This window comes from Schistocerca cancellata, chromosome 4 (genome assembly GCF_023864275.1).
Source record: "Schistocerca cancellata isolate TAMUIC-IGC-003103 chromosome 4, iqSchCanc2.1, whole genome shotgun sequence".
Lineage (NCBI taxonomy): Eukaryota > Metazoa > Arthropoda > Insecta > Orthoptera > Acrididae > Schistocerca > Schistocerca cancellata.
The window spans coordinates 468,666,649-468,679,325 of record NC_064629.1 but is presented as its reverse complement, the minus strand read 5'-3'; the positions used below and the strand labels follow the sequence as shown (position 1 = coordinate 468,679,325).

The 12,677-nt window shown below is 38.3% G+C and overlaps 1 protein-coding gene across 1 annotated transcript in view; it reads right to left on the bottom strand.

Moving 5' to 3' along the window:
• Positions 1-622: 622 nt before the first annotated feature.
• LOC126185020 (serine/threonine-protein kinase GL21140) overlaps positions 623-12,677 on the bottom strand; it is a 221,129-nt gene continuing 209,074 nt past the window's right edge. Inside the window, exon 12 of the mRNA XM_049927744.1 lies at positions 623-2,330. Coding sequence (XP_049783701.1) covers positions 2,327-2,330 — 4 coding nt within the window. The 3' untranslated portion in view covers positions 623-2,326. The remainder of the gene's footprint in view (positions 2,331-12,677) is intronic.

The window sequence follows — 12,677 nt, the reverse complement described above, 5'->3', positions numbered from 1 at the left end:
AATTTTTAGACAGACAGAAATTAAATAAATTAACTGAAAGCCAAAAATGGCTTCACACATAAAAACTGTACTTTAATTTCCTTTCACCTCAAACCCTAATTTCTGACATCTTCTCTCCCCCTCATTTACTATATATGCGGTAGTGAATAAAAAGGTATTAGTTTTACTTATTTCTTCATATTTCTTTTGCATAGCTGGGACAAACAGAATTAGGATAAACAACAGTCTTACCAATATAACACTATAAACAGATAGTATATTCTGACTGACTATACCCTGAAGATATATGGGGTTAGATGGCAATTCTGGACTTTTCTCTGCTATAGTTTAATGAAGACAGTTTCCTTTATGACAAAACTTTTCACGTTTCATAAAATGTAACTATAAAGCTAATAATAAACAATTTAATACTGTAAGAAATGTTACGAAATCATAAAAAGTTGATATAACAAACCATGATTACAATTTCAAGATACATAAAAATAGATAGAAGACAGTAACATGAATGAAAATTATAATTTTAATACTATTCATTACGCAAAAAAACTATCACAGGTTTAATATTTGAAGAGATAAATACAAGTATAAATAATAATAATAATAATAATAATAATAAGGCAAAAGCTGAAATGGCAGTTTGGTTAACAGGAACGAAACACTGACTGGATAAACAATCAGTGAAAAAGTGATAATAGCACTTTACTCAGTATGTTCAATGTTACATACATGTTAATCTCTAGCAACAGTTGGGCAAAAGAATATGCTACACCATTTGAAATGTCAAAAGTATTTCTACGAGCTTCCTCAATGAGTTCAGGTGCTTCGTCAAATAGCTCAGTACAAACATCACCAAAGCAAAAAGCTGCATAACCACCAGCCTTTGCCTGTAATAACAGCTGTCCTCTTTCATGTTTAATTTCTTACATTCAACAGCTATTAACGACTACTCTTATTTTCTACCTTACACATCATAAATTAAATAAAGCACTATCGTAGCTGGCGCCAAGTTAACAATCATTACAACACACGGTATTTCACACATCTCAATGAACACTCAATATACATTGTTCACACAGCCAATATTTAGTATTGCTCATATAATAATTAACTGTATAAAAATAATTAAATTCTACTGTCCATAATGAAATAAATTTCACCCAATTGTTTAAAATGTACCTAAATGAAAATGTATTAAAATGTAAATGTGTCTGAGGTGTCAGTCCACTTAAATGAATACAAATAAGAAGTGACAGCACACTTAAATTTCTGTATGTATATGGCATTTTAAACATGCAACTTTTTATTATGCCTTAGTTACACTTAACACTGAAGTCATGTAACTTCACTGTTATACCAGTCTATTATTTAGGCTCTTTTTTAAAATATTTTATATAAAAAAGCAGAAGTCAAACTTACAAAATCACTGCTGCTTCCAATCACTTTAATATAACGTCTACCATTTCACGGCCTTCAAAACATCAGCTTTTAACACGGAAACTTCAGTCATATTAGCTTCTCCATTATTAAAGTCTAATCAGTCTACTATAGAATGTGGTAATTACTTTTTATAATAAAAAGATTGTGACTTTCTGCAGGCAGTGATGAATATCAATGTTTTTAGAATATACAAATATCAAAACCAAAGGGAAGTGAACACCCATTCATTTAATCCAGCCACAGCACAACTTTTCAATCACTTTATGTAAAACTTGTGACGACCACGTCAGCATAGTGTCATATTTTTCACTGAGAAAGTTTAATATAATTGTACTACTGACTTGTTCTACATCATACTTGGACCTCACAATTACAATCCATGGAATCTGGAAATAATTAAAGTGTTACTACTGGAGTAATCAGTGTATCATTAAAATGTTACCCATTACTTAAGCTTTAAGAAATAATCATAAATTTGTTACAACTATTTAAAAATATTTACTAATTTCCCATCTTTCTTTCTTTCTTTCTTTCTTTCATGTGTCATGTTCATGGAGAATGATGTCAAGATAGTTGAATTTTATTCACTTTTCTCTACACACGTTTGCCTGTATCTTATAATCCTGATCAGTCATCAGACTAAAGCTTCATCTTCCACCTCCTCAAATTTTTCATAATCAATATAATACCAGAAGACTGTTAATATCAAAATGATTGGAAGCACTGGAAGATTATTCTCCTTTCTTTCACTTTTATTATCTTCAATTACGAAGTACTGTCTTTTGATATCTTGTGTACAGCCGAATGTGACATGTATGTAAAACATAATTGGTTTCCTTTAAGATGTATACGCAGTGTGAAACTTTTTTCCTTGTGCTTTCAAACTCTGCTACCTGCAACAGAAGAAAAGCACATCATGCACAAGTGAGAGGATGGGAGGAAGGAAGGTCACACTAATTTTAGAAACTATTAATTCTGCACACAATATTGTGCCTGAAACAACAATGTTTGTAATAAGAAAAACAACTACATTTTATGTTGACAGTAAGTAGTAAGTCTACTGCTCAAAGAGCAAGTTTTGTTTGTTTGTTTGGAAGGAAGGAAGATTGGGTTTTAATATCTCATTGGCGACAATGTCATTAGAGACAGAGTGACGATTTGGATTGGGGAAGGAAAGTGGCCACGTCCTTTCAAAGGAAATACCCCAGCATTCATTACAAGTGATTTATGGAAATACAGAAACCTAAATCTGAATGGCCAGACGTGGATCTGAATTGCTGTCCTCTCCAGTAGAGTACAGTGTCTGACCAGTGCACAACTTCACTTAGTTCTTTGCTTGGATACACTCCACAAATGCATAATAAAAATCTTATTGAAAATATTTTATGAAAACCCAAAGGGAAGGGCCATTATGAATACTGATGATCTCCATGCATGTGATGTTCACTAAATAGAAAGTATGACATATGATCTACCATTGTATACTTGTTGGTATGAATGAAATGCACTTTGTGGATGAAGAGTTTTCAAGCCTTATGTTTAACATTGCTGCAAAAACTACCCAAGTCGAGTACCCTCGCCAACACAAACTTAAATTCATATCTCAAGCTTATTTTCCCCCTACATTGTCACTATCATCAGGGCTCTTCAGCACTGGAACAGCACCCCAGCGTTGGACATAATGGGGAAGTCCTGTACCACAGATGGTCTTATAGACCTTACAATTAAGTTTTTCCAGAGACATTTAAGTCTCTCACCTTTATCTACGATACTGATTGAAGCTGAAGAAATCAATTAAAATTTGTTTGCAGGATAGTCATGTATACGAGACAACCACAAATAAAGTTGTTATACAGTGAGAATGAAGTTTCTCATGATGACATTTTTGAAGAAAATATTTTAGGTTTTATATCCGAGACAAATCTGGTCAGACTCAAGTTTTTGACACTCACCAGCATTGTTTTCGTCAGCAGCAAATGACTGCAATGCCTGCTGCTGTGGTGTCTTTTAATAGCCCACAGAAAGCTTGTCATTGGTCAGTGTACTTCATTATTATGCCACGCTGCCACAAATCATGTCTGAACTGGTGGCACCTCCGCTCCCCTATGAATGTAAACTATTTGGTGAATATCTCTGTATTTTCACAGTGCTGAGACCTTACTTCAATGCAACCACTAAAATTATATCCTCTGTCTCAGCCTAAAGTGTTCTCACACATTCTAATTTTTAGAGTCTCTTTAATAGCAGAATCACAGTCTTTAGAAACATGATACAAGATTTTAGTTTCAGCAAACCATTGTTCTGTGCTTATACATGAGGCTTTGGTCAGCTACTGCTGAATTCTAAAGTTCTCAATTTTTAATGTCACTGGTGTGCCTCAGTGTCACTATTTTGTTCATCACTAAATATTTTCAGTTTAGCACTTTGCATTTCTCTGGCAAAATATTTCCTCAATTTACATAATTTTTACTGCTGTATCACCATAACATAATCACATCCTAAACTGTTTAGTCGAATTAGATCATAAGATGTCTCATATTATATAAATTTAAGGATATGAGAAACTCTGGTACAATAGAAAATCGCAAATCCAATACCTTCGGGAACTCGACGTTGCCGGATTACTGACGGCCATGTAAAAAAAGCAGTGTATGGAGGGTGAGACCCAAGGTAAACAATGGGTGACCAATCTTTGATTGTTTATAGCACAGAGTCTGCTTCCATTAAAGCCACAAAAAGTGTACAATACTAGACAAAACAACATTCTAGAGAACAAATTAAAAACTTTATTGCATACATCCTGTAATGTAATTTTAAGGTTTTATGTTAAGTTCAGGACAGCATAGGTGAGCTGTGGTAAAAATTGCTATTTTGAAGAGCGCGCCACAGCACGTTGTGTGAAGCAGTCGCCCTTCGTTTCTGGTGGTGGTGCCACTGTGGCAATCGCAGCTTTGGTGTCTCCCTCTGGCGGGAAAGGGGAAAGGTTGCCTGTTAACGTGCATTTAAGGGGCGCTATGAGCTCGCCAGGGGGTCAGTCTGGGTGAGTCTGGAGTCAGTCTGGGGTCAGTCTCTCGTCCCCAGCTTGCTAGTCTGTCTCTCGTCCGAATTTGTGGTGCAGTGAGAGAACTCAACAAGTTATCACCTAGTCGGGGCTTAGTTTCTGCATCTGAGTCTGTGCGTTAGGCCACCAGTCTGCTCCGGTTGCTCAGGCAATGGTCATTGGCGGTTGGATCAATTGGTTGGTCAGTCACGCACTGAGACACAAGGTGACTTGTCGCCTTGAGCGTCGGAGCATGTGAAGTCGCCACGTGAGTCCAGTGGGCTGTGCCGTATAGCGAGGGGTAGTGGCTTCGCGGCCGACAAGAGAGCAACAGGAGTCAACCCACGACATCGGTCTGGCCGGTGTCAGCTGCGACACCGTGAGATGGGAGATCGGCGCACCTTCCTGCGTCTGTTGAAGCGGCTGGCAGTGGACGGTTCGCGAGAGCGTTTTGGGGGTGCTGCACCAGGTCTTCGCCAGAAATCGCAGTTTATTATAAGTTAAGTGATGGGAGATATGTCGTTTCATTTACTTATCAAGTTCTACTTGTTTTCTTGGTGAGGTCACCAGCCGCTTTGTTTTGGGGTCGTCCCACCATTCTTCCCCGTTTGCCCACCCGCAGGATGGTGGTTATTTATGAATTGGGTGGTCCATTTTTCCCTTGTGGAGTAGGGGCAGGTTAGAGAAACCTGCAGTTCGGGTTGTTCGGTAATCTCCCTATCAATCTGCTGTATTCGGTGTGTTAACGAATTTATTGCTTGAAGTGTAACGGCCTAATTGCTGAAATATGTTTTTATCTTGCCTACCATCTTGAGAGGTGGTATATGTGTACTGTAGAGCATGTTTGGCCAACCTTGAATAATTTTATGTAAGATTGCATTTCATGGGCTTTTACTTAAATGGTCATTTTAGTATATAAAGTTGCCACCCTTCCACCGTAAGACTTTTCTTACAAGTTAAAATCAAGTTGCACCTTCGGTGGCAAGTTAATCTTTTAATTTTAATGTTTGGGACCATTTCCATCCCTCCTATGGGGTGCATAGTTTGTGTGCTTGTGTGAATTGTTAAAACTTTTACTTTAAGGTAATCTGGTGTGTTGCAGATTTACACCTGTGTAGTCTTTCAGAGGTTGTTGTGAGCGGTCATGACTACGGCCGTGTCAAAAGGGAGTGGCAAGGTTCTCAGCCTGAAAGCTCATACACTCAAAAATTTGTTCCTTTCTGCCTCTATAATTTTCCAGCTGTTTCTAAAAAAAGAGCCTTTTAGGAATAAATTCTCATTTGTTAAAAGCAATTTCATTTTAATTTCATCAGTTACTCCCTGGCAACTACTTCCACACTCACATAGTGTGATTAAATGTGTTAATGTTCTTGAGGAATCGCTAGTAAATAAAGTAAATTCTTAAGAAAAAGTTTTGAAAGTAAATTCATGGTTCAATAGGGTTATACTGCAGTACAGTACTATGTATGTTTTATACCACATTCCATGCAGTACTTCTATATTTTATTCAACTGAAATAAGACCTAATGTCTTTTGCTTTCTTGTGTCCAATTTTTCCTTCAAAAACTCGTTGCATATAGTTCACGAGTTCTGCAATACTGTCCGATTTGCTGCTTTCAGTAAATCTTACAAATGTATCAATAGCGGCAGCTGCTTCATCCCAAGTAAGTGAAGGTATTGAGTTTGTTGCATCATCCCCTTCTTCTTCATCGGATTTGATATCTGGTGATTGATGTTCTCGTTGTGGCCCTATCACACTTTCTACTATCAGTTCATCTGATATTTTTTTGACTACGAGTTCTTTATTGTCAATGCCTATGCAGTCCAAAACTTCATCTTGTGGTAAATTTCTTATTTTATTTTGAACAATATCTAATAGTTTAACAACAGCATCATTTTCGATTATAATAGTGGAGTCTGTTTCTTCTTCACAGGCTTTTGGCCAGAATTTTCGCCAAGCCTTCCACAGAGCAGCAGGCTTAACTGTATTCCATGTCAAACTGGTTCCAAAAATAGCATCTTTAACATTAAAAAAATAAAAAAATTAAAAAAAATTAAATTAAATTCGTTGGCTGGATCAGGGAAGTAACATTTGCTGGAAGATAAGTGGAGAATATACTGCCAGAGATCAATTCAGATGCAGGAGGGTGGGCTGTACCGTTATCTAGCAACAGGAAAATACACTTTTCTTATAAAAAAGTTGTCCTTAAACAACTCTGAAGTCATCTATGCATTGCATCAAACTTCTGAATTTCAGGACGAGCTCTGAATCAGTATAGCCAACTGTTAGAAAATACACTTTCAGATTCTGATAGCCCCAAATCACCATGGACCTGTTTACCTTTTTCCATAATCATGCACCAGTTATAGGTTTCCCTTCAGACCTTTCGGCACACAACCACTAGTACACAATTCCATCCAACTGATCTAGTTTGGGACTTTACAAAGTCTTCTGTGATTCAATGTCTTTTACAGCAGCTGTCTAGAAAGCAACCTTTTAAAGTTGACTTTAACACCATAGATTATTGAAGAACCAGCCTGAAATTCTTCAATAATCCTATTTCTACTCTCACCTTTCTCAATCCAATTAATGATTACAAGCTTTTGGTGTATCATAAGCTACCATATTTATGTTTGACTTTCACTTTGTCATGAGAGGTGCTTGGCTGAGAAACCATCTCCACGACAATATGCAGCACTACTGTAGTTGAGGCATAGGACAGCACTAAATGTGATTAAACTTTAAAACATCACTTTTTAATCAGCTGTACACAACTGGTGCATAACAGAAGCTGTCCGACTCGTGAAGCAAGATTACTGAATGTGCTTGACTGTCAGATGCCAGATTAACAAACTTTTACTGTATCATCCATATGAGGATAGAATTTCAGACAACATAATATTCTTGAATATACTGAGTCTTATGCTTTAAGTTACAGACATGACAATTACAGCACACCTACAATTGCACCATTGGAGTGGCTTGAAAATCAGGAAAACAACTATGATTACTAATCAATACTATATTTTGTCAACACAGTCAGCACAATTTCAGATCAGCAAGCAGTTCATTAAGATTACTGATTGGTGCCTGAAAGCCCTGGTGGTCAGTGACACTAGTGGAGTGATAGCGGATTAATAGTCAACATGTACAGGATGTCCACAAAAGTGGAGCAGTAGTTATCTGAAACCACTACTAGATAGCAAAAAGTCTGGTGGCTGAAAAATCATGGAAACTTACAATGTGACCCACGTGGACACGCAAAACTTCTAAAAGTTAGAAATATGCTGCGAAAACATCAGATCAAATAACATAATCTGTTAATACTGTCATGTTGTTGATGGGACACACACCGTTGACCTATCTGCATAGAGGCTTCTCCACGAAGATCAGTGTGGAAAATTTGGGCTATCTTCCATGTTGTGTTCCTGTCTGTAAGCAATACTGCAGTCTATTTTAATTGAGAAGCCTATTTCAAGGGTCAATAGGTAATAATTGTCTTTGCCTGTAGTTGCTTATCCTGACATTCTCCAAATACCCTGTTTGGAAGAAAAAAACAAGTTAGATTACACTTTAGAACACCAGGATATAGGTTCTCCTTATTACATCACCGAGATACAGAAGCACTTAGAGAGAGAGAGAGAGAGAGAGAGAGAGAGAGAGAGAGAGAGCAATGAACAATGACATCTCCAGGAACCTCCCCCCCCTCTCTCTCTCTCTCTCTCTCTCTCTCTCTCACACACACACACAAACACACACACACACACACACACACACACACACACACACACACACTATAAGCATTATACCTGAAAGAAAGATCGGACATCTAACGCCACCTTCCATGTATGTCTATTTATACATCATTATCAAATATATTAAAGAGCATTCCACTTTAATGATGTGAAGAATCAGCAGTGTGAAGTGTCAGTTGTACTTTCTAGATCATTGTCTATGCCTTAGTCACAAAATTACAATTTAGCCTTGAAACACAACCAAACAACAAATATTTGGTATACACGTGATAGGAGCCAACCTCATCTATGACAGCAAACATTACTGTTGTTACATATATACTTGAGGCGGACATACATGACTTTCCACAGAATAGGCAAGTGTATGGATATTACGGCACCAGGAATTCATGCTATAATGCACCATCTTCAAGATATAAAGCAAGTTCCTTTGGTATGGGGCTCACACTGAAGGTAAGAATATTGTACAGATGTTTTGAAATTTAAACATGTCTAAAACTGTAAGAAAATTTCACACACTACTGTTGTTGTTGTTGTTGTTGTGGTCTTCAGTCCTGAGACTGGTTTGATGCAGCTCTCCATGCTACTCTATCCTGTGCAAACTCCTTCATCTCCCAGTACCTACTGCAGCCTACATCCTTCTGAATATGCTTAGTTTATTCATCTCTTGGTCTCCCTCTATGATTTTTACCCTCCACGCTGCCCTCCAATGGTAAATTTGTGATCCCTTAATGCCTCAGAACATGCCCTACCAACCGATCCCTTCTTCTAGTCAAGTTGTGCCACAAACTTCACTTCTCCCCAATCCTATTCAATAACTCCTCATTAGTTACATGATCTACCCACCTAATCTTCAACATTCTTCTGTAACACCACATTTCGAAAGCTTCTATTCTCTTCTTGTCCAAACTATTTATCGTCCATGTTTCACTTCCATACATGGCTACACACACTACAGATATGATAATAGTGTCATCTGGTTCAGTACCCGGGGAGATATACGAGATCTGTTCAAAAACTTCAGGAACATTAGTAATTTCGTGCCAATGGTGTGTTGGAGTGAAATGCAGTTGGCATCCCTGCACACACCTGTGTGTAATGTGTAATTGCTGGAAGTTTCATTGTTGTATGTCTATTAGTTATTATTCAGTGCTGCATTGAGTAGAACATTTTGTCACACAATTTTTGAATTCTGAGATGGCAGACTTACAGGAGGAATGCGTCAGTATTAAATTTTCTGTGAAACGCAAGAAAACCCCACACAAAATGATGCAGGAAGCCTATAGTGATGAGTGCTTAAGCTGTACTCAGTGTTATTGGTGGTTTAAAAATGGCCAGATGGAAGTTACAGATTACCCTTGTTCAGGACGCGCTTTGATGTCTGCCAATGACGCTCATGTCAGGAATGTCAGTCAAATTGTGCATGCCAATCAAAGACAGACTGTCCAAGAGATTGCAGAAGAATGTAACATTTCAGTTGGATCATGTCTTGAAATCCTGACACAGCATCTTGGAATGCATCATGTTGCCGCAAGTTTGTCCCTTGGCTCACGAGTCAAGACCAGATAGACCTTCACCTCACAATCTGTGAAGAGCTTTTGGATTGCATAAATGAGAATGGGATGTTCCTTAAGAGAATCTTAACTGGTGACAAGACGAAGATCTACAGTTATGATGTTTAGACCAAGGTTCAATCTTCACAACTGGTTGGGAAAGGTCCTCCAAGACCAGAAAAAGCTCATCAGGTAAGATCAAATGTCAAAGCCAACCAATAGTTTCTTTGACTCTGAAGGATTTGTTCATCGTTAATTCATCCCAAAGGGACAAACTGTTAAATCGCTGTACTATTGGGATATTTTGTGACGCCTGTGACAAAATGTGAGAAGGAAACGGCTTGAAACATGGTGAGACAATACACTGGCTCTTGCGTCATGATAACACACCCACATATTCATCTTTGTTGGTGTGTGACTATCGCACAAAAAATGAAATTGCTATGCTGCATCATCCTCCATAATCTCCAGACCAGGCCACTGTGGACTCTTCTTTTATTTCCAAAGTTGAAAACCCTGATGAAAGGAAGATTTGGAACGACACATGAGATAAAAGAAAGTTCTCATACAGCGCTTCATGTGATCCAGCAAGAGGCATTCAAAGATTGATTCCAGAAGTGGAAATGACATTGGGAGTGGTGTATCAATTGCGGAGGAGATTATTTCGAAGGAGATCATGCAGAAAAAGTAAAAGGTAAGCAAAGATAAATATTGTAGACAAAGTTTTGGAATTTTTTGATCAGACCTCATAGAGGGTGGTCACGAACAGGTTGAAAAGCTTGTAAGGGTACCGCAGAGTAGGCTGTGCCGAGAAATAACTGTTATCAAAAAAGTTTAAAATGTTGCAGTGTTTCAGAGTTAATTAGCATTGAAGTTAGCCAATCAGGGCATTGTGCACAAAGATTCAAGTGGCCCACCAGAGACAGTGCAACCAAACATGTTCTTTGTTTCATATTAAAAAAAACCAAATAAGAGAGCGATACAAAAATTGGACATGCGATATAGTAAGGAATGAACCCAAGCCAAAGGCTGAGCAGTCTCATGCACCATCTACTACACTATGAGACTAACTGACACTAATCATATCTGTCGGTCTGAATTTGTGCATTGGATTGGATAACGTCAATGCTAATTAACTCTAAAACAGTGCAAGGCATATTTTTTTTTCTGAACAATTGTTTCTCAGTACAACCTACCCTGCAAAACACTTACACACTTCTCTGACTGTTTATGAGCACCATGCATATCAGCTGACATTGAAAATAAGGATGATCATCATCACAGAGAAGTGTTACCATGAGCAGTGCTTGTTGGCAAACAATTATTTATTATCAACACCAGAGTATGGTTTTTCACAAGGAACAGTATATGTACACAACATATTATATGAGGCAACAGTTATTTGACAAGCAGTAGCATGAAAACAACACTAGAATTCTGAATGGGTTGAATATCAATTTTTCATGTTCCTTCATGTCACAGGCAAACTGCAAATTGGGTTGTTTTCCCAGATCAAAAGCCTAATGAAATGAGACTGTATGTGGAGCTCCTGCAGGGAAGAACATAGCACTTAATAGAATGTGCAGGAAAGTCTCCCAAACATTAAATTCGTGTAGTAAAAATGTTCTGGTGACTTCAGTGCAGCTGTCACATGGCTTATATACAGTAGGCCATTAGCTCACTTCAAATGAACTGGGATCATACAGAACATTCTTAACTAAGTAAAAAAGGAGTGGCAAGGAGTATGTCTGGGACAGACAAGAAGAATAATTATTTACTAATTCGGCCTCAATAATTGTTTGGATCTTGAGGGATGAAAGATTTAAAGCAACATACTCAACTGTGGAATCAAGTGCCAGTACTTTCTATGAAGTAATATTGTTGAAACCAATTAAATGACCATTCCTTAGGTATCAGAGGGTCATTATGCTGGCCCAGAAATGTGCTTTCCAATACGAATCATGATCTCAATTTGAGGAGGGGAAAAAAGGAAGGAGGGGAAAAAAGGAAGGAGGGGAAAAAAGGAAGGAGGGGAAAAAAGGAAGGAGGGGAAAAAAGGAAGGAGGGGAAAAAAGGAAGGAGGGGAAAAAAGGAAGGAGGGGAAAAAAGGAAGGAGGGGAAAAAAGGAAGGAGGGGAAAAAAGGAAGGAGGGGAAAAAAGGAAGGAGGGGAAAAAAGGAAGGAGGGGAAAAAAGGAAGGAGGGGAAAAAAGGAAGGAGGGGAAAAAAGGAAGGAGGGGAAAAAAGGAAGGAGGGGAAAAAAGGAAGGAGGGGAAAAAAGGAAGGAGGGGAAAAAAGGAAGGAGGGGAAAAAAGGAAGGAGGGGAAAAAAGGAAGGAGGGGAAAAAAGGAAGGAGGGGAAAAAAGGAAGGAGGGGAAAAAAGGAAGGAGGGGAGCTAGTAATGTTTACCAGAATGTAATTAGTAATAAAATTTTCTCAAACTTCTAGTCACATCATGTGATTAAATGTCCAGGAGATTTCAGCTCACTGCTCCTATGCAGTTGCCACATGGTGACTTCATATGACTGCTGCTGCTGCCACCCTTATACAAATGAACTGCTGCCTGTGTCCACACCAGCGCCATATATGGCCATGTTTTCACTGCACATCCACATCAACCTACCGATGGATGTGTCCCAAGCTGTGCTTGGGTCTAACATGGAACACACACGATGCTCAACTGAACTATGGTGGGGGCAGGTTGTCGACACTGGTCGCGATGCAGGTGCTGCATTGTGTCGCCAGTGTTGCCCAACCGACCATTCTGACTCCATTCATTGAACTTTATTGTCAGAGGTTGTATATAGGTACTGAACATATATAATAGGATGAATGATGCATTATTTTCATATTTCAAACAACTGCATCAGAGTTCGGATAACTTTAACAGCCA